This window comes from Microcaecilia unicolor, chromosome 6 (assembly GCF_901765095.1).
Source record: "Microcaecilia unicolor chromosome 6, aMicUni1.1, whole genome shotgun sequence".
Taxonomy (NCBI): domain Eukaryota; kingdom Metazoa; phylum Chordata; class Amphibia; order Gymnophiona; family Siphonopidae; genus Microcaecilia; species Microcaecilia unicolor.
The window spans coordinates 103,549,501-103,572,931 of record NC_044036.1 but is presented as its reverse complement, the minus strand read 5'-3'; the positions used below and the strand labels follow the sequence as shown (position 1 = coordinate 103,572,931).

At 39.8% G+C, this 23,431-nt stretch overlaps 1 protein-coding gene across 3 annotated transcripts in view; it reads right to left on the bottom strand.

Moving 5' to 3' along the window:
• Positions 1-23,431, bottom strand: part of CAMSAP2 (calmodulin regulated spectrin associated protein family member 2) — a 260,298-nt gene that overhangs the window by 114,287 nt on the left and 122,580 nt on the right. For all 3 annotated transcript variants that reach the window (XM_030205237.1, XM_030205239.1, XM_030205238.1), the window contains exon 4: positions 18,011-18,094. In XM_030205237.1, coding sequence (XP_030061097.1) covers positions 18,011-18,094 — 84 coding nt within the window. The remainder of the gene's footprint in view (positions 1-18,010; positions 18,095-23,431) is intronic.

Sequence of the window (23,431 nt, the reverse complement as noted above, 5' to 3'; positions counted from 1 at the left end):
GTTCCCCGGCCCTATGCACTATTCTATAAACCACACCTAATTTTAGGTGTGATTTATAGAATAGCATTAAGTGCTTTTTTTTGAAAGGGTCTAGATTTTAGACGACATTTACAGAATCTGGTCCTAAATGTATGCTTTTCAGTTTATGTAGAAAAGGCATCTCTTCTAATTCTGAACCCACTGTTCCCAGCCTGGAGAAATATATCAGAGCTATTCTACTCCTGCAAGTCTGTCCAGCTAGTCTCCTTATAACAGGAAACACATATACCCACCCTCCTGTTTTTCCTAAGAATTAAGAGGTTGATATTTAAAATTAGTTACCTGGGTAGCAGCACCCACTATGTGGATAATTAAAACTCGTCGGGCCCAGGTAATGATATTCAGGAGCATTAACTGGATAATGCTGCTGAATATAATGCCCGACTGCCTTGGTGCTATTCGGGGATGGAGCTAAGATGGAACCAGAAGTTATCCGGGTACTGCCAATGATCGGCACTAGGAACCTTGATCACTACCAACAGCTGTCTTAACTCGCCTGGATAAATAACTTCTGGCTGTTGCCAAATACCCAGATATTTGGTGCTGACATCTGGGTATGACCCAACATTGAATATTTGGGTATAGAAAAACACATGGTGGCCAGCATTTGAAAAAAAAAAAAAAAAAAAAAAACTCTGTCCACTACAGATTAATTATTACTCTGTAAATTTCTCTCTCTCTCTCTGGTACCAAAGATTTAAAAAAAAAAAAAAAACATTTGAAGGTCTACTTCAGGTCAGTCATGCCAGATGTTATCATTTTTAAGGTGCATTTCACATAAGCAGGAGCACTTCTCGTCTGCGATGCACCTGCTTTGTATATATGCTTCAGCACACACAAACTTACCTGATGAACCGGCCTACTCTTTCTACATTTATTTCAATGTATGGCCACACTAGACAATTTACAATTCACACAAGAAATGATCAATAAACAGTGAGTTGGCATGCACAGGGCCGGAAAAGCCCTTAGGTAAAGCTAGGCAGTCACCTGGGGGAGTAAAGACCAGCTGTAGTCAAAGCAAAGCAATAGCTATACAAACTCAGCATACGCTATAACCCACAATTTTAAAGATAATGATTGTTGAGTTTAATTATCAAATGGGAGGGAGGGGCCTGAAAGTTAATTGAGAAGGGTATAAGGATCAAGTTTTGCCGAGGGCACTCACCACCTCTGGTTATGCAGATAAAGTCAATGCATACTGTAAGTTCTTCCAAATTAATCGTATCTAGCTAATTTGTGTTATTTGACTTTAAATTGTATTTTGCCATGAGGCAGTAAATATACGAAGGTGTAAAGTATGTATACAACCTGCATACTGTACTCTGCAGGTGAAGACTTATTTGCACCAAATCATAACAATTTGTTTCTATTTTGTGCTAATAGGGAGATCTTCCATGGACAGAGGGTGTACATACAACTAAAAAGGAAAGGCCACATCGCCATTCCAGGTACAAACCATAATATAACAGTTAAAAAGCAACAGCAGTCCAGTCTTACACTTCTATACACTGCCTTCCAAATTTCCTTTAGCCAATATGGGTTCCCATGCTACAGTTTTGGGGGTGCTGTTACAAAGACATTTCAGCATGATATGGGATAAGCCATTCTCAAACAACAAAAACTGAAGCAGCTGAGCAAACTTACAGGAACCAGTTTCCAATACCATTTGGTAGGAGACTTCAGAATGAGCAGCAGTAAAACAGAAAGAAAAATTAATCAGAATACATCATTGAAATAAATGAAGTGGGCCATCTTTCAGCCACTCAGACTGCTACAACAATGAAAACTTCTGGTTAATCAGTTTATAAGAAACAGTAAGAATTGTATACATTTACAAAAAAAAAAAAAGGTTACACTTTATTAGTAGTAATGCAGTAATTAGTGAGAATGTTCAATAACCAGCCAAATTTTTCACACCAACTTGTTTGCTAATTGAATCCACAGCTCATTTTGCTGCTGACAGAGTGTCTAATCACAGCACAAAAATAAAACTAGACACTACAGAAAAGTTGTCAAACAAGCAGGCCGATAGCTTCATCTCACTCACAGGAAACCACTGAGATTCAACATGCAACACTCATAGTAACTTAATATGATTTAATAACCCTTGAGGAATACACCATAATTAAACACGCAGAACTCCTTTCAAAAAATTGGGGAAGACAGCTAGTTATGCTTTGGCAATGAAATATCAGACTTGCCTCAACTAGGTAAACAATAAGCTCTTACCATATCTGCTTCTCCAACAGCTGTGAATTACCAAAATCAGGAGAAGAAATGCTTAATTCAGTCACTCGGGTGAAAAAAAAATTGCCTTTTCGTCTTCTGCTGGATTTTTCATAACCTTTCTTGTTGTGATACTTTATATGAATTAAGTTGTGTTTATACACATAAAAACTGATTTTATGGGTGTATATATGACTGCATGCTGGTAGAAAAGTGTACATGTGAAGGGATATTTCTTCAAGAAATCCATTACTTTTGCAGTTTCCTAATCCTCAAGGAATTCGCTCAAAACACATTTTTTCAGTTACTTTTCAATACTTAGCTACTCAAGGGCCCTGTTTACTAAGGTGTGCTAGTGTGACACCCATATATTCCTATGAGTGTCTCGAGTGTTAGCGCATGATAAAAACGCTAGCAGGCGTACAGTGCGTCTTAGTAAACAGGGCCCCAAGCTTGGAATTCTCTCCTGATTAAGATTTGAGTAATTTCTGATTACATTGCTTTCAGGAAACAGTTAAAGATATATTTTATTTTTAAATAAGTACCTTTTATAAATTTAGAGTTACATCATGCTCTTGTGATTTAATTTACTAGGTTTATTTTATTTTTGTATTGATTGTTAATTTTTCAGGTTTGTCTGGACTCTTATGATTTATGTAATCCACAATGCACTTAAACACTGTTGCAGAATATAAGTATCGGTAAAGAAATGTACACCTCAAAAGACCTTAACTAACAGTAAAAGCCCTCTGGTGACTACACTATGGAGTATATAGGTTCCAGAAGGAAAAGAGAGCACCAGAATAGGAAACAGTCCCAGAGAGTAGACGTGAGCTAATGCTCTTCAGAAATACTGAGAGAATTAAATGGGTGACCAATGGAGCACAACTCAGAGAGGCATATGCATAGCTCTGCCCAAAACCAGTCCTGTCCTCACGGGTCTAAAAATAGGAAACTTCAAACAATAGGAGTGAAGAGGCAGTTGCCATGAAGATGCTGGCACACACAGTAAAACAGCAAGTAAGATGGATGAAGTAGTGGAAGCCACTAGCTCGCAGATGATCAAAAGCAAACGCCAGCGATAGAGGCTGCTAGCGCCATACTAGCGACGGCGTTTGCTACCGCCCCATGATCCAAGCCCTCGAGCACGTGAAACAACGCGCTCGAGGGCTTAGCGTATTCATTGCCAATGATCAGCAGTCGGCGTGCCAAAATTTGGGTCGCTGGCCGCGGCAAACCCTACGGCCAGCTCCGAGCTTGCGTTAGGGTTTGCAGATCATTGGGGAGGAATGGTGAGCCCTGACCACCAGGGACCATTTTCCGGGGGTTTGGGGGGGCTGGAGACCCACCGGATCTCCAGCCCTCTCTGAACCTGGGGGGGAGGGGGATCGTCAGGGGGACCGGAAGTCCGCCAGACCTCCAGCCCCCGTTGCTTGGGGCAGGGGTAGTGAAGGCCTGGTGGTCCCATGGACCTCCAGCCCGTGTTTGACAGGTTTGGCCTTTTGACAGCCCAGACCTGTCAAACAAGTACGGAAGGACTGTGCTGAGCGCATGCTCAGGCACAATTCGCCCGCACTTCTATCCCATGATCAGAGATAATTGCGCTGCTTAAATTTGCATGCATTATCTCTGATCATAGGTCTAATAGCGCCCCGCGCTGTTCCAGCGCTATTTTAGAGCGCTGTTTGGAAGAGCGTGGGGCTTTTGATCATCTGCCTGTAGATGCTGGATACCTAGGACTACATGTTGGAAGACAGGAAATGCCTATACATGTTACATCTTATGACCTCCACAAGGAAGCTCTCTTTGGCACAATGCAAGTACTACAGTGAGCATTAGCAGTACATTTGAGAGTCTGAGATCATACTTCACATATCCTGGCTTAGGAGTGGGATTTATTAATGCCATGGCATGCGCAAAATGAACAAAAATAAATAAAACAAAAAATGTACTGTTAAAGAAATAATATGGTATTAACAAACTTCCAAATTTCTTTTGAGTTACAAAATTTTTATATAGACTAAATGTTTAAGAAAAACGTTTTGTAGATAAATATATTTTTAGGGCATTAGAGGTTTACATATAGCCAAAAGGTCATGGATTAACAGAAACAATTCCATTTAGTGTCCCAATCCCTCTCTGGCTGTATGAGAAATTCTAATGTCCTAAACATGTATCTATAAAAATGTATTCTTGAAAGTCAAAAGAACTTTTGAAGGTTGTTAATGCAATACTGTTTGTTTCACATTCCATTCTTTTGTGTATTGTTATGTGATTGGAGTTTGTTGATACTTCCCCTTTTTTTTCATATACTGCACAAAATGAAGCCATTTTGAGAAACTGCCCCAAAGAAAAACAGAGTGAGAACTAGAAAGTGAAGAGATGCACAACAAGAGGGGAAGCAAGTCAGGTCACCCTGCCCTTGAAGAAGGGCCATCTCTTCCTCCGAGCCCTCAAGCTGGGATAAAGCAGGAACTTTTCTGATTTAGGAAGCTAAATCCATATCCAGACCTCTGCCTATCCTCTACTGCCCATACCAAGGAAGAGAAAAGCTGAGCCTTCATTTGCTCACTATCACTTCGACTGCACATTGTAGAGAATGAGTGGATGCCAACTCATAAAAGAGTCTGTTGCCATTAGCAACCATCACCATAAATAGCAATGATAGGGGGCTGCAAAGGAAACAAGAAAATGTTTTTGCAAGGAAAGTTATTTTTAATTTGTTCCATTATTTGCAATGAACCCTTGTTTCTTGGTTTATGACTGTAAGATAATAGACCTTGTACTAATGTTAGTCATCACCATGGTTCAGAACTCTGTCAAAACAGACTTGATGCTCCTATAGAGCCTACTGCTTAAATGGGGGGAGGGGGAAGAGACTTAGTGCATCACTGTAACTGAACCAGCAAATATGCATATCAGTGGAATGGCCCAGGATCGCAGCAATCTGCATAGCCCTCAACAATGTAAAAAAATAAGTTTTCAGACTACCAAACTGAAATGTATCGCTTATAATATGGTCAAGGGCTGGACACCAGATCTTTTTTTTTTTTAATTACATATTATGCCGGGAACCCCATGTAACATGGATTCAATTATCAGTCAAATATCTTGAACTCCAACACCTGCACGAAACCCTTCATTCTATAATCTTGTGTGCACATTTTTGCACTGGATGCACAAACTTGCAAACGCAAGTTATGGAACAGGGCCAGTTAACTGACAAATTACGTGCTAATTGGCACTAACTACAAATAATTAGCTATCATTGGAGTTAATTGCTGCTATTTGGTACTAATTTGCAGTTAAGCACATAACTGCACTTAACTGTAATTTTAACACCTTAGCGCGGAAATCCTTTAGCGTATCTGCAAGGGGGCTGTGGATGTAGTAGAGGAATGGGTGGGTCAGGAGTGTGTCCAGCACTTCCATGCTAAGGTTAAAGAATACTGACAGTTACAAACGCAACTGCAACATTTAGTTGTGGACATTTACACCAGTCATTGACATGGTGTAAGTGGTTGAGCCTGAATATTGGTGCGTAAACATAAACTCATGCTAGTATTCCATAATGATAATTACATGTATAAACGTCAACACAGAATTCACATTTGGTGAGCAGCATCCCAGTGCCTAACCTTAGGCAACCTGTACTGAATTACTCCTTAAGAGGGTAAATCTATGAGTTGCTGACTACTTGCAGGTAGCAAGAATATGTGCAAATACTGGTATTCTAGTTATTTACCCATATATGTGAACACAAACATGGGTAAATGACCATTTCCAGCTAAGTGCTGTTCCGTACCCTCACGTCTGGATATGATGGTGTGTACTTTGTGGGTAGGCATTCACATGGGCAAGGCCCACAATTACAGATTATAAAATATTATAATTATGCAGAGGTTTTTTTTATGCTTTGGCAAAATGCCGGACCGGCGACACAGATCGGCTTCACCCACTTGTGAGAATATAGAAGCCTGCTTGTCCTCGGAGAACCTATACAATGGTGCAAACGTTGTTTCATATGCATACATCATTTTACCAAGTGATATCAGACTTATTGGTCCATGGTTCCCCAGATCTCCCCTGGAGTACTTTTTAATACTCAACATTACAATGGCCACCCTCCAATCTTCAGGTACCATAGATTATTTTAAAAGTAGGCTATAAATTACTAAATAGGTCTACACCATTGTGTAGATTATTCATGGCATATATATTATAGAAGAAATATATGTTATAGAAGAGATATTAAAAGGTTTTCATGGTAAATTAACATGTTTCGGAAGAATAGATTGAGTACATATGGAAAAACTGTAAAAGATATTTATTGGAAAAAGTACATGGCTTAACAGAGTTTAATGTGGATGTATGAAGAGAGTGGAATGGTTTATTCAGAAGGCATGAATGGTAACGTGTTAGAATGAGATTTTATATGAATATTTAAGAGATTGATAATGAATAAGGGTAATATTGTTGAACACAATTACCTGTGATTAATACAGGCCTATTCTTTGGGGATATCCTGAAAATCCAGCCTCTTTGCAGGCCTTGAGGCCTGAATTTGGATAAGCCTGCTCTGGAGGATACGAATGCTGCCTCCTCAGGATCCTTACAGAGCAGAAGATCTGAGCCAAGGATATAACCTAGACTGCTCCACATGGAAGTACTATAGTGCCAGCAGAAGCAAGCTTGGGCTAAACAGCAGAAAGGTAGAAAAGGGATGTAGGGTGTTACAACAGTGAAAGATCCGAGTCAGCAACAGTATAATATACAGGAATAGTGGGGAGTAATGGGTGTAATACTGATAGTCTTGGAACTTGTGTGGTAGAGGTGGAAAACTGACCCCCTTCGGTGAGATTTGTTATGGTTATACTGAGCTCTATTGAGCAGGCAATAAAATAATTTAACTGGTCCCTTCAGGCAGGTCTGAAGACCAGCCAAAACCCCCATGAAGACCAAGCTCAGAGTAGAAGGCTCCAATATGGACTAAGAAGTACAGCAATAAAATGGAAAAGATCACAAATCTGACAGGTGTTATTTAAAAAAAAACTTTTCAGGTAAATTTGAAGCAAAATGTCTGTTAGGGAGTTGGCAGTACAAGATGATGGGAAAGGGACACTAAGGAAGGACAAGGTCATAGTGAAAGGACTAAATTAATTCTTTACATGGGTCTTTATTAAGGAGGATGTTGTGATTTGATGCATCTTGCTGAACTCCCTACTTTGCAAGGAAAGTTATCACTGGAATAGAGGGAAATACTTATGCCACAAATGATATTTAAATAGCTGTGATTCAGAGGAACTGAAATCATGGTGAGCTAAAAAGATATAATAAGGCAAACTGAGAAATTAAAGTAGTAGATTATCTGAATCAGATAGCATATACGCCAGAGTTCTGAAGCAAGTGAAAAATTAAACTGCAGACCTATTATTAGTAATTTATAGCCTACTATTAAAATAATCTATGGTACTTGAAGACTGGAGGGTGGCTAACTTAATGTTGATTTTTTAAAAGGACTCTAGGGTGATCTGGGGAACTATGGACCAATAAGTCTGATAGCAATAGCAGGCAAAATAGTATGAAACTATTCTAAACAACTAAATTACTGCATATACAGACAGACATGATTCAATGGGCCAGAGTCAACATGCATTTAACCATGGAGAGTCTCACCTCACCAATCTACTACATTTCTTGAAGGCATGAATAAACACACGGATAAAGGTAAGCCAGCTGATATAGTGAACCTAGATTTTCAGATGGTGTTTAACAAAGTCCCTCATGAGAGACTCTCCAGAAAACTAAAAAGTCATGGAATAGGTAGCAAGGTCCTACTGTGGATTAGGAATTGGTTAAAAAGTAGGAAACAGATTAGGACTAAATGGTCAGTTTTCTCAGTGGAGAAAGGTAAATAACGGAGTGCTCCAGGAATCTGTACTGAGATGGGTGTTTTATTTATATACTTTAATGAATGACCTGGAAATGGGAATGAGTGGTGATCACATTTACTGATGACACAAGTAGTGCCGTTTACTAAGCTATGTCATAGGCGCGTTAGCATTTTTAACGTGCATTAACCGTGTACACACCTACAATATCCCTATAGGCGCCTACATGGTTAGAACCCCCGTTAATTGTAGGTTCGTTAAAAATGCTAACACGCCTTAGTAAATAGGGCCCAAAATTATTCAAAATTGTTTAATGACAAGAAACAGTAGGACCACCTTATGAGCCCATTTAATGAAGACAAGTGCAGAGTGGTGCACATAGGGAAAATTAATCCAAACTGTAGCTACATGATGCTAGGTTCCACATAAGGAGTCACCTACCCAGGAAAAAAGATCTAGGCTTCATCATGGATGATACATTGCAATCACTGACTCAGTATGGGGCACTGACCCCAAAGAACAAATAGAATATTAGGAATTATTAAGAAAGGAATGGGGAATAAAACAAAGAATATCATAATGCCTTTCTATCACTCCATGGTTCAACTGCATCTTGAGTATTGTGTGCATTTCTGGTCACCGTAACCCAAAAAAAGATATAAACGATCTAGAAATGGTACAAAGAAGGGTGACCAAAGCTACGGTTAGGGCTATTCAGCTTGGAAAGGAGATGGTTTATGAGAAATATGTTGAAGGTCTATAAAATGATGAGTGGAGTGGAATCTTAAGTGTGAATCAGTTATTTACTCTTTCAAAGTGTATGAAATTTAGGAGGTTCTCCATGAAGTTACTAGGTATCACAAAGAAAATCAAAGAAAAAATGTTTTCACTCAATGCACAATTAAGCTCTGAAATTTGTTGCTGGAAGTTGTGGTAAAAGTAGTAATATAGCAGGGTGTGAAAAGGTTTGGAGACGTTCCTGGGGAAAAAGTCCATAACCATTATTCTCATATAGCATTGGAAAAACCATTGCTTATTTGTGATTCAATTCTAAAGACCGTCAACAATTTCTTGTGTGGGGACTCAGTGTCATATAGATTCAATCCTAATGTCCCAGACACTTATCTAAAGCGTAATAATAGAATGTACTTCTTAAATGGTTATTTATTTATTTATAACATTTATATCCCACAATATTCCCGCCCATGGGCAGGCTCAATGTGGCGTACAATAGTTAATAAACAAACCATAATACAAGAACATAAAGTACAGTGGACAAGGGCCACAAGAGGGAGAAAGAGATGACTGACGAGGGAAAGGAAGAGAGGGTGTGTGATAGGGTATCACGGAGTGAGCTGTGGGCTAAAAGGCTGCGGCTCCTGCAGGACTTGTGGTAAACACTCTGACAAAAAGGAAGGTCTTGAGACGCTTCTTAAAGGTCGGGTGATCTGAAGTGAATTTGATCTCACGAGGCAGCCCATTCCACAGTTGAGTGCTGAGATAAGGAAAAGAGGAGCCATAGATGGCCTTATATTTGAGGCCACGGGGAGCAGGGTAATGGAGAGTAAGGTACGAGCGGGCCGATCTTCGGGAGTTCCTGGGCGGTAGGTTAACAAGAGGGTCCATGTAGGAAGGGGCATCTCCATAGATAATTTTGTGCACCAATGCACAGGTCTTGAACGCGATGCGGTCCTTCACAGGAAGCCAGTGCAGCCGCTCACGCAATGGTCTCGAGCTTTCAAATCTGGATTTCCCAAAGACGAGCCGGGCAGCTGTATTCTGGGCCGTTTGCAATTTTTTTAGAAGCATACCTGCACATCCTCCTTACATACTATTGCAGTAGTCAAGACGGCTAATCACCAGGGACTGGACTAGATTGCGGAAAACGCCCCGAGGGAAGTATGGCTTGATACGCTTAAGTCTCCAGAGAGAGTAGAACATTTGCTGGACTGTAGAGTTCACATGCTGCTCCAACGACAAAGTTCGATCAACCAGGACACCCAGGATTTTTAGGGATAACGAGATAGGCAGGGTGAGCTCAGGAGTAATTAGCGCAGGAGGCCAGAGTTTGCAATAAGGAGAGGAGAGGATCAAGCAGTGCGTTTTCTCGGCGTTGAGCTTGAATTGAAAAGAATTGGCCCAGTCAAGCATGGTGTTAAAGCCGTGACGAATCCGACTGGTAATTTCATTCAGGTTCTTCTCAAACGGGATGTAGATAGTGATGCCATCTGCGTAGATGAACGGGTTTAGCCCCAATTTGGAGAGAGCCATTGCCAGGGGGATCAACATCACATTGAACAGGGTAGGTGATAGCGGGGAGCCTTGCGGCACTCTGCAGTCAGCTTCCCAGTGAGATGACAGAGTGGAGTTGGCTTGTACTTGGTAGGATCTGGATGTTAGAAAACCTCTAAGCCAGGCTAATACATGTCCTCTTGCACCGAAGTAATCGAGAAGCCACAGAAGTATATCATGGTGAACCATATCAAAGGCGCTGGACATGTCGAACTGCAAGAGTAAAATGCTCTTCCCCTCAACTATCTCCCGCTTGAAGTTAGATAGGAGAGTGACAAGCACGGTCTCAGTACTGTGGTGCGGTCGAAATCCCGATTGTGAGGCATGCAGAACATTAAATTTGTCCAGGTGATCATTGAGCTGTTTATTCACCAGGCTCTCCATAAGTTTGACGAAAAGGGGAATGGAGGTAATTGGCCGGTAGCTGGACAAATCACTACTTAGTTTCTTAGCGTCTTTAGGCACCGGGGTCAGCAAGATGTTACCATGGCTTGCTGGGAACTTGCCTTCACCGAGCATATGGTTTAGGTACAGGGTCAGGTCATCAAGGAAACAGGCAGGGGCACTTTGAAGCAGATAGTTGGGGCATACATCCAGCCTGCAGTACTTCCTAACAAATCGGCGAAGCTCCCTCTTGACAGAATCAACTGAGTAAAAAGCTGGAGAGTAAACGGTCCGCTGGTTGCTCGTCAGGCCCTGGGTCCAAGCATGCAATAAAGTCACCAATGTTGGAATTGTTTTGCGGAAGGGCGCTCTGCAGTTTCTTGAGTTTGTCCTGGAAAAATTTAGCTACATCGGCAGCAGGTGGGGTACCACCTCCCGTAGAGGTAAGTACCACAGTATCCATTAGCTTGTTTACCACAATCAATATTTATCATATCAGAGCTACTTTTCAACATCAATTTCAGTATGTACATTTTTTTTTTAAGGAGATCATCAGAATATCCTGCAGCAAACACCATTCGAAAACATTGTTCCTGTATAATAATGGTGTGGCGCAAATCGTCGATAATCCACTAATTTTATCTTGGTTTATTTTTTTAATACTTTCTGTATACAGTGGGGGAAATAAGTATTTGATCCCTTGCTGATTTTGTAAGTTTGCCCACTGACAAAGACATGAGCAGCCCATAATTGAAGGGTAGGTTATTGGTAACAGTGAGAGATAGCACATCACAAATTAAATCCGGAAAATCACATTGTGGAAAGTATATGAATTTATTTGCATTCTGCAGAGGGAAATAAGTATTTAATCCCTCTGGCAAACAAGACCTAATACTTGGTGGCAAAACCCTTGTTGGCAAGCACAGCGGTCAGACGTCTTCTGTAGTTGATGATGAGGTTTGCACACATGTCAGGAGGAATTTTGGTCCACTCCTCTTTGCAGATCATCTCTAAATCATTAAGAGTTCTGGGCTGTCGCTTGGCAACTCGCAGCTTCAGCTCCCTCCATAAGTTTTCAATGGGATTAAGGTCTGGTGACTGGCTAGGCCACTCCATGACCCTAATGTGCTTCTTCCTGAGCCACTCCTTTGTTGCCTTGGCTGTATGTTTTGGGTCATTGTCGTGCTGGAAGACCCAGCCACGACCCATTTTTAAGGCCCTGGCGGAGGGAAGGAGGTTGTCACTCAGAATTGTACGGTACATGGCCCCATCCATTCTCCCATTGATGCGGTGAAGTAGTCCTGTGCCCTTAGCAGAGAAACACCCCCAAAACATAACATTTCCACCTCCATGCTTGACAGTGGGGACGGTGTTCTTTGGGTCATAGGCAGCATTTCTCTTCCTCCAAACACGGCGAGTTGAGTTCATGCCAAAGAGCTCAATTTTGTCTCATCTGACCACAGCACCTTCTCCCAATCACTCTCGGCATCATCCAGGTGTTCACTGGCAAACTTCAGATGGGCCGTCACATGTGCCTTCCGGAGCAGGGGGACCTTGCGGGCACTGCAGGATTGCAATCCGTTATGTCGTAATGTGTTACCAATGGTTTTCGTGGTGACAGTGGTCCCAGCTGCCTTGAGATCATTGACAAGTTCCCCCCTTGTAGTTGTAGGCTGATTTCTAACCTTCCTCATGATCAAGGATACCCCACGAGGTGAGATTTTGCGTGGAGCCCCAGATCTTTGTCGATTGACAGTCATTTTGTACTTCTTCCATTTTCTTACTATGGCACCAACAGTTGTCTCCTTCTCGCCCAGCGTCTTACTGATGGTTTTGTAGCCCATTCCAGCCTTGTGCAAGTGTATGATCTTGTCCCTGACATCCTTAGACAGCTCCTTGCTCTTGGCCATTTTGTAGAGGTTAGAGTCTGACTGATTCACTGAGTCTGTGGACAGGTGTCTTTCATACAGGTGACCATTGCCGACAGCTGTCTGTCATGCAGGTAACGAGTTGATTTGGAGCATCTACCTGGTCTGTAGGGGCCAGATCTCTTACTGGTTGGTGGGGGATCAAATACTTATTTCCCTCTGCAGAATGCAAATAAATTCATATACTTTCCACAATGTGATTTTCCGGATTTAATTTGTGATGTGCTATCTCTCACTGTTACCAATAACCTATCCTTCAATTATGGGCTGCTCATGTCTTTGTCAGTGGGCAAACTTACAAAATCAGCAAGGGATCAAATACTTATTTCCCCCACTGTATTTAACCATTATCCTCAAAGACCATATGTAAAGTTCTAATATATGCATATTGCATCACTTAACTGGCAGCAATTTTTCACCAGAGGAGAACCTCCGCCTACGTGGCTAGGTTTCGATTTCTTCTTCAGGGAAGAGGTTCACTGGAGAAAAAGATGAAGTAAACATCAAATATTACAACTCTATATTGCATATAATATCCCCTGACTTATATTATTCAGCAGTAAAGTAGCACTCACAGATGCATATCACACAATGCTCCTGCATAAGAAAAAAATGGCCACGGCGTCTAAGCGCGGGCTTAGTGTTTAAATAGCTTGCAGCTGATCGTCAAACTGCATATCCTGATTGAACCATGTCACTGAAGTTCCAGCCAATCAGATCAGGGACCACCAATCAATCTCGGAATTCAATCCCGAAGGGTGAAGTGATTGTAGTTGAAAGATCCAGCGTTGTTCCTTATAATTTAACAACTATCCAGCAGATACAAGGTGTAGCTACGGGGGCCTCTTTAGCCCCCTCGATAGCAACACTGTATTTGGCAAAACTTGAAGAAACTTATGTATATGGTTCTGAGGAATTCCAACATATTTTCCTCTGGAAATGCTATTTAGATGACATCTTCATTTGGAATGGATCCTCTCAAGCCTTACTGAAATTCATGGAGAAACTGAACTCCTTTCAATCTAATCTGAAGTTCACGTCACATCATCACTCTCAAGGCTTGGAATTCTTGGATGTTTGGGTACACAGGGTTGATAAATCAGATACATACTACACTTTTTCAAAACCCACCACACAGAACTCTCTACTTCATTTTTCCAGCTCTCATCCCTACCATCTTAAAGTTAGTCTGCCCGTCAGTCAATTTTTGAGGCTGAAAAGGACTTGTTCCAATGATACAGCTTTTGAGACTCAAGCATCTGGAAAGAGGATACCCCCAAGACTACAGTCAGAAAAGCATATCTGAGAGCTAAATTCTCCCAGAGGGAATGGTTACTACAATATCAATCAAAAAAAAGAGGATGAGAAATTGATGATGGTAGTTCCTTATTCTCCTTTAAGTTCTAGAATAATAAGTGCATTCATTCTCACTGGAGAATGCTGCAAATTCATGAATGCTTTGCTGACCACCCAATTTGTGCCTTTAGATGGAGGACAACTATAGGTGAGATGCTTACTTACAAGCGCCTGGATTACAATCAGATTCTCCCAGATACTTAGGGGCATGCCAATGGTGTGACCTGACCATTGAAGGGTCAGTATGGAAATATCCTGTTACTTTACATCCGATCTATGCCCGCTCCTCTTATCAACTGTATGACCAGTAATATAGTCTATGCCATTATTTGTCCTTCTCTGCTAATCTATATAGGACGATTGAGCTGTCCCATCAAGGCTCATCTTAATGAACATAAATCCAGGATTAAGAATCAGATACTAACAGCACCGTTAGTTCAGCACTGGCTGGATTTCCACCATCAATTCAGTGATATTATGTGGAGAATCCTGGATAATGTCCAACTAGGGTGGAGGGTAGTAATGTTGGACAGTTGTTGAACTATAAGGAACAATGCTGGATCTTTCAACTACAATCACTTCACCCCTCGGGATTGAATGCTGAGATTGATTGGTGGTCCCTGATTTGATTGGCTGAAACTTCAGTGATATGGTCCAATCAGGATGCTGCAAGCTATTTAAACACTAAGCCCACGTTTAGACGCCGCAGCCATTTTTTTCTTATGCAGGAACATTGTGTGACATGTATCTGTGAGTGCTGCTTTACTGCTGAATAATGTGAGTCAGGGGATATTATATGCAATACAGAGTTGTAATATTTGATGTTTACTTCATATTTTTCTCCAGAGAACCTCTTCCCTGAAGAAGAAATCAAAACCTGGCCACGTTGGCGGAGGTTCTCCTCTGGTGAAAAATTGCTGCCAGTTAAGTGATGCAATTTGCATATATTATAACTTTATATATGGTCTTTGAGGATGAAGGTTAAATATACAGAAAGCATTAAAAAAACAAGAAAAAATTAGTGGATCAATGATGATTTGATTTGCGCCACACCATTATTATAAAGGACCAATGTTTTTGAATGGTGTGTGATGCAGGATATTCTGATGATCCTCTTAAAAAAAAAAATTTACATACTGAAATTGACATTGAAAAGTAGCTCTGATACGATAAATATTGATTGTGGCTTTGTAACCATTTAAGAAGTACATTCTATTATTAAGCTTTAGATAAGTGTCTGGGACGTAAAGATTGAATCTATATGATTGCTTATTCATAGGCATAAACACAATGGAATTGATGTACCTTGTGAGATCCTGCCAGGTACTTGCGACATGGACTGACCATTGCTAGGGAAAAACAAAAAGACACTGGCTTGATGGATCTTAGGATTGACACAGTATGGCAGCTCTTATGTTCAATAATGTGACAAGACTTGGCTCGGCTCTCTGTTATACATATAACTGTAGTTGACGTTGGTTGGATGGTATGTAAAAAATATAACAAAGGTCTGGCTCCACAGATTATAATTATGAGTGAGTATTTTGGCTGGGATGGGCTGGAAATTCAGGAAGTGGGGGAGTCATTTTTGAGCTAGGTCTATCCAGAATGAAAAAGCAGGCATGAAGGCTCTCTTACCACACTTGACCCACTCAAGACAACATTCTTCAACTTATCTTTCAACTGGATACAACCACGCATAACCAGACTGAGCCTTGAAAATGGCAAGAATGCCTCAGGATCCAGTATGCGTATTTTATAACACATTCATATCGTATGCTATGAGTGCAGATGCTATATATCTCAGTAGGGGAGGGAAGACACTGTAAAATGGAACTTAGTGAGTAAAATGTTGTATTGGATGTTGGTTCAATAATGACTTGATAATGAATGTGACTGTTGGGCAGACTGGATGGACCATGCAGGTCTTTATCTGCCATCATTCACTATGTTACAACTGTAAAATTTCTATGAAGCAGGGTTCTCTCTTCTGTTTATCAGTTTGCAACGCATACATCTTACATCACTAATGAGACGATAAGTAGCAACAGCAGAAGCATTCTCCACCACGTCTTATCAGAGACTTCTGTGAAAATATCAGGAACATATCACACAGCTGCTCATCTGTTTCTGTGACAAAAATTGAAGGAAGATATTTTCCTAGGAAAGACAACTTAAGGAAAATACCATAAACAAGTTAGGCATAACTTGGCACAACTTACCCAAGCAGTATGCCTACTACACCCAAAATAAACTAGTTGAGGTAGCAATAATAATAAAAAACTGATCAAGAACATTTCAGAAATAGTTGAAATGCCTAAAAACAGTAAGGGGGAAAAAACACAAAAATTGAGAACATTAAGGGGGGAAAAAGAGAGACTGCTGCATAAACACAAAATCTTGGCAGAGATCTAGGGACATTCTTCCTTGAACAAGAGACAAAATCAAATCTGAATGACAGTTGTGCAGACTCTCTGTGAACCATGCTCAAAGCCTTAGCTATTCCTTAGGCAATACATACAGTCACATTACATGACTCATGTACACATCAACTGCGGCAGCTATTATTTGAAAATCTTATATTAGAATACTTCAAGAAATCAAGACCTATAAAGCTTATTTTCCTTCTGAAACCACACGTTCATTTAAATCACAAACTATGAAAACTTGCTATGATTTATGTACTTTTTCATTAAATGGTTCATCTCCCTTTCTGTCCTTATAAGTGGAAAGATTCTTACAACCAAAGTAACCATGACACTCCTCTTCACTCTCAAAATAAAAAGAGCAACAAGGAGAATGCACAGGTGACCTTGTTTGCTTAGGTTTCTCAAATAAAATAAAATAAAATAAATGTTGAGTAGTCCCTCCCCGTCCTCTCCACTTTTAGTGCTCCTCCTTTTTTCAGGGCAGTTGACTGCTTTCTTCACTGGCTAAACGAAAGAGGATAGCCCGCTCCCGTGCATGAGCTCTGAGTGGTACTATTCCACCAGCAGGAAGAATGCTGGTGGCATCACCTAGCTCGGGTTCTGCTGAGGCATAGACCTCGAACATAATAAAATTATCACTACATGATTTAGAATGGTGCTCTACAGTTAAAATTGGGTTGCGGTTGGGTAAAGATTAGGAAATACTCATCTATACCGAGAATTAGGTTATTTATTTATTTATTTATTTATTGCATTTGTATCCCACATTTTCCCACCTATTTGCGGGCTCAGTGTGGCTTACAATACATTGTGAATGATGGAAATACAATTTGTTAAAGTACGATTATGGGTTACATTGTGAAGAGTTATGGGAAGACAAAGTCAAAATATCATTAGGGGAATAGAACAATGGAATGTAACAATGGGAAAATGATAATCAAGTGAAACCATTTTGTTATCGTGGCTATCAATAGAAATCAAACAAAATAAAACATGGAAAAGAAAATAAGATGATACCTTTTTTATTGGACATAACTTAATACATTTAAGTTATGTTCAAAAAAAAAAGGTATCATCTTATTTTCTTTTCCATGTTTTATTTTGTTTGATTTCTATTGATAACCTTTAAGAGTGGACTAACACGGCTACCACACCTCTCTACTTAAGATGGAAGTTATCGTGGCTACAAATCATTATCTTCATTTACAAAATGCAGAAAACACATAAAATAAAATGCAGTGTGTTTATATTAACTTTACAAAGGCTGAAAAGTCACACACATGCTTGAACTGAATTTAAATAATCAGCACTTTTTTTTGCATGTTATCAATTACTTTTGAAAAGAATAAAGTACCAGAAAAATCCATAGAGCTTAAAGTAAAATTATTTATTTAGGAGTAGAAACCCTTCAGGCATATACAATCTGCAAATGTCAACTTGTCAATAAAATGCTGAGACATACCTTTTGACTTCCAGGGGGCACAAGGTCATGCTGTTCTTTCAGTTTTTGTTCTTGTTCAATTATTTCCTTCAAATGTCCATTAACCTAAAATCACAGAAGTAATAAACATGACCATCTGTATTCCTAAGAAAGCACACACGTGCCTCTCAGCTGTATTCTAGGAATGAGCACAACCAGAAGAAGCTATTAAAGAAAAACAAAACACACATTTGAAAAATCAAGCAGTGCTGTGTTCTGTTTAAATGAGCACTGCAACATTTTCGGTCTTCTGGATACATCAAAGTGCAGAGGCATTGGCATTGCACTGTTAGAAATAGAGAAAAGATGAGATTTACAGGCTGTCTGGAATAAAAGCATTTCCCTCACACTATTCTTATGGCCGAAGAACTAGGGAACAGCTCATTCAGAGAGATGTGCTTCACAGCGTGGTCAGCTTGAAGGGGGAAATACTGTATGGGCAATTCCGATTGATGAATCCTACGGATAACCTTCTAAACCTAAGAACCTTCAGAATAAAACCTCTTGGCATTTCTACTGAATTAAATGAAAGACAATATAAAACTTAATTTTGGAGATGAGATAAATGACAACTAATGATTTTTCCCACATATTCTGAGCATTCCCCCTGTTTTCTACCCCCAACTTTCTAGTCTACCTCCTCAAACAGCTGGAATGAACTCTCTTCTGAAACTAAGCACTCAATGCCATCCCTGTTCCTGCAAAGGTCATTAATATGACTGGAACCCTCTCTTCTCATGTCCCAGTACTGCAAACTCTCCAGGCCATTACACAGGAAACCTGAATGGTGTCTTTTGTGTTATAACACACAGCACTACAGCCAAGCCATGTGATTTGACCCCCCATAAATGAAACAAATCATAAAACATATAAGACCTTACTTCCCGAGGGAAATTTTCCGTAACTTGATACAATCAATGGTTCTGAGCCACGCAGATTACTGCAATGGATTGTGCGGGATGTAAAGTACAGCTTATGAAGAAACTCCAGACAGCCCAAAACACAGCTGCCAGGCTGATATTCGATAAAACATGATTCGATAGCGCTAAACCTCTCCAATTAAAATTGCACTGGCTCCCAATTATGGATCGCATTACCTTCAAAATCTGCTCTTTGGTCCACAAGATTGTCTACGGTGATACCCCAGGATATATAATTGACTTGATAGATCTTCCAACCAGAAACAGAACCACAGTGTCACATACCTATTTGAACCTCCATTATCCAAGCTGCATTAGACTCAGATACAAATCAACATATGCATCAATTTTTTCTTACTTAAGTACACAAATGTGGAATGCACTACCAAAGAGTGTGAAAACGAATCATGACCATCAAAACTTCAGGCGATCATTAAAGACCTATCTGTTTTGCAAGGCCTATCCTACTGGCCCTACTTAAATGCCTCAACTCTGCAATGCATCAATACCTCACATCGCATTGGACATTATATATTCCTTTATTTCCTTGTCCCTTTTTGTACCTGTTTACTCTAACCTTACCTGACCCTTATTTTAAACTGTATTTATTTAACATCTACCGGACTTGGCAATCGCCTTTACGGTATAATGTAAGCCACATTGAGCCTGCTAATGGGTGGGAAAATGTGGGATATAAAGGTTACAAATAAATAAATACACAAAGATGTATTGTACATTTTTAATGTATCAAAAGCACTACACCATTTGGACCATTTTTAGGCATGTTTCGCCCCAGTGATTGCGCCTTTTGGGTAAGTTTATCTGTCCGTCTGTCCATCCATCCATCTGTACACACAGGCAAAAAGACACACACACACAGAAGCCTCATACAGCGCCTGCCACCCTAACGAGACATGCTTTACCACGTCTTTTGACATCTACTCCCCAAACAGATACACGAGTTTGCAAATGGAGGGAGAATTGTGCTATTTTGCCACACTGTAAGTATGCACTTTTCAACTTTGTCTAGGTTAAGTATGTAAACCTAAATAAAGTGCAATTACACCCAACAAAAACTAAACAAACGCTTTTAGTTTACTAGATCTTATATGGACAATAAGATACAGACTTTTCAATTTGATAAGGATAACCCTCCACTATTTGAGGGTAGATTCTACTTAACAATAGATGGAGGCAATACAGTGTTCTGTTCACACGGACCATTAATGAGAGAAAGATTAGTCCAACTAAAAATCCTCTTTTATGGACTAAATTAATCGTAAACAGTTACATTTATATTAATTTCCAAAGATTAGTAAATTATGTAACCCCAGATATCTAGTGCTCTGCTAGTAGTGTTTTAATGGAAAGAGAATCGAAACTGATATTTTTCCACAGGCACAATCTCCGAATTACTAGAGAAATCAGTTATTTCACAGCAGAAAAACAAAACAAATTCTTTGCTTTTGCTTTACTAAGAAGATACTTAGACCAGAAACATTCTTTGACTGTGATGACTCAGAAGAACTGGAACAAATCATGGTGAAGCAGGAAGATGTAACAGAACAAACTGACTAAAGCAGTGCTTGTCAATCTTTTTGTGCCTATGAATCCATGACCATGGCCAAATAAAACAGTGTGACCCCCCTCCCCCAGCAATGCAGAATAATGATGCATCTATGGAGAGTCCACCCAGGTAGTGACCCTCAAATGTGAGTTTCAAGACCCCATTTGGGGTCCCAACTCCCAGTTTGGGAAGCTCTAAAGAGTAACAAATCACTAGGAATAGATGGTATACACCACAGAATACTAAATTATTTTTCAAAAACTAAACTGCAGACTTGCTAGAAGTAATCTTTAATTTTCCCACTCAAATCAGCTATGGATTGGAGGGTGGACAACATAACTCATTTTTGAAAAGGCTCCGGGGTGATCTCAAAAATTACAGACCAGAAATCCATGTTGGTGCAGGGCAAAATAGAAGATATTCTGAAGAGCAAAATTACCGACAACCTGGAAAGATACATATAACGGGGCATAGACAATATGGATTTCACAAACGAAAGTCTTATTGGACCAACAGTGGAGGCAGTGGGATAGCTCTCACATTTGAGGGGAGAGGAAGAAGAACAACTATATGGGATCACCATACAGCACTACCTGACCCTCTTGGCTCCTTCTTGTTCTATGTTCCGTGTAAGCAGTATTCTGCCCCAAGCACAGGAAGTGTGCCAGTTTATTTCCCATACAAAACTAAAGCACCTCAAGCACATAGTTTCAGTGCATTTATAATTTTAAAGCTGTAGAATTTAAAAAAAAAATACATATCACTTAATATAAATCAAATGGTACTTATATAAGAACATAAGCGTTGCCATACTGGGACAGACCGAAGGTCCATCAAACCTAGCATCCTGTTTCCAACAGTGGCCAATCCAGGTTACAAGTACCTGGCAAGATCCCAAAACAGTAAATTAGATTTTATGCTGCCTATCCTAGAAATAACCAGTGGATGTTCTTCAAATCCATCTAAATAATGGCTTATGGACTTTTCTTTTAAGGAAGTTATCCAAATCTTTTTTAAACCCCGCTAACTGCTTTTACCACGTTCTCTGGCAACGAATTCCAGAGTTTAATTACACATTGAGTGAAGGAAAATTTTCTCCAACTTGTTTTAAATTTACTACTTTGTAGTTTTATTGCGTGCCCCCAGTCCTAGTATTTTTGGAAACAGTAAACATGTGATTCACATCTACTCGTTCCACTCCATTCATTATTTTGTAGACCTTTATCATATCTCCCCTCAGCCATCTTTTCTCCAAGCTAAAGAGCCCTAGCCACTTTAGCCTTTCCTCATAGGGAAGTCGTCCCATCCCCTTTATCATTTTGTTGTCCTTCTCTGCACCTTTTCTAATCCCACTATATCTTTTTTGAGATGCGGTTACCAGAATTGCACACATTGAGGTGTGATCGCACCATAGAGTGATACAAAGGCATTATAATGTCCTCACTTTTGTCTTCCATTCCTTTCCTAATAACACCTAACATTTTATTTGCTTTCTTAGCCACTGCTGCAGACTGAGCAGACAATAACACCTAGATCCCTTTCCTGGTCGGTGACTCCTAATGTGGAACCTTGCATTATGTAGCTATAGTTTGGGTTCCTGTTTCCCACATGCATCTCTTTGCATGTGGGAAAGAGGACGTTAAACGTCATCTGTCATATGGATGCCCAGAGGACGTTAAACATCATCTGCTATTTGGGTGCCCAGTCTCCTAGTCTCATAAGGTCCTCTTGTAATTTTTCACAATCCTCTTGCGATTTAACAATTTTGTGTTGTCAACAAGTTTAATTACCTCACTAGTTATTCCCATCTCTAGATCATTTATAAATATGTTAAAAAGCAGTGGTTCCAGCACAGACCCCGGGAAACCCTACTATCTACTCTTCTCCATTGAGAAAAACCTCAGCATAGCCCTCTTTATTTTTAAATAGTTTTAATTTTCCTGCCTACACAGGGAATGGTAGGGAGGGGGAGGCAGAGAAGGAATTTCAAGGCTCTTTGTAATTGTGCAGTTTGCAGATCTGTCATTCATAACAGTAATCTGTTAGATTTTTTTGAAAAAGCTAACAGACATATGGACAAGGGTGAGCTGGTGGATATAGTGGATTTGGATTTTCAAAAGGTTTCTCACAAAGCCCCACACAAGAAACTTGTCAAAAAATGTAAAAGTCATGGGATACCAAGCAATGTTCTATTGTGGATGGTTAACTGACTAAAAGATAGGAAACAGTAAGACTGAAGTGTCATTTCTTTTCAATGGAGAAAGGTAAATAGTGGGATCTATAATGGAACTGGTGTTTTTAAATATATTTATAAAAGATCTGGAGAAAGGAAAGGCAAATAAAATCATCATAGTTGCTGAACAAACTAAATTATTTAAAGTAGTTACATCATGAACTAACTATAATGAACTGCAGTGCTTGTATCCTGTAGATACCTATAAAGTTCACTTTGGATAACATTAGAAGAAATTAGAACATAACCTGAGAATTACAGTGTATTATATTAAGTACAATTCAACAAGTTGAGTTACTCTAAGAGAAACTTCCTAAAATAAGTCTTCAAAAACTTTTCTAAACTGCCTATAATCCTTTGTTGTCCTAAATGAAATAGGCAGAGAATTCCACTGGCAGAAAAAGGTATCAATGGAACAGTAGTTGCTTGGTTCGGATCCTATCTATCAGAAAGACAATAGTCCATAATGTTTGGCAGCACCTCATTGGCACCATGGGCACTGACCTGTGGGGTACCACAAGGATGAATACTAAATAATATTAAATCCCATCAATCAACTATATTGAGTTGTATAGGATCTTATCAAGAGGACCTATCCATAGAAATTTGGTTTTGTCTCTATTTAATTTTAATCTTTGGGGAAAAAAAAAACAACCAGTCATCCACTATGAATATGCACGGTT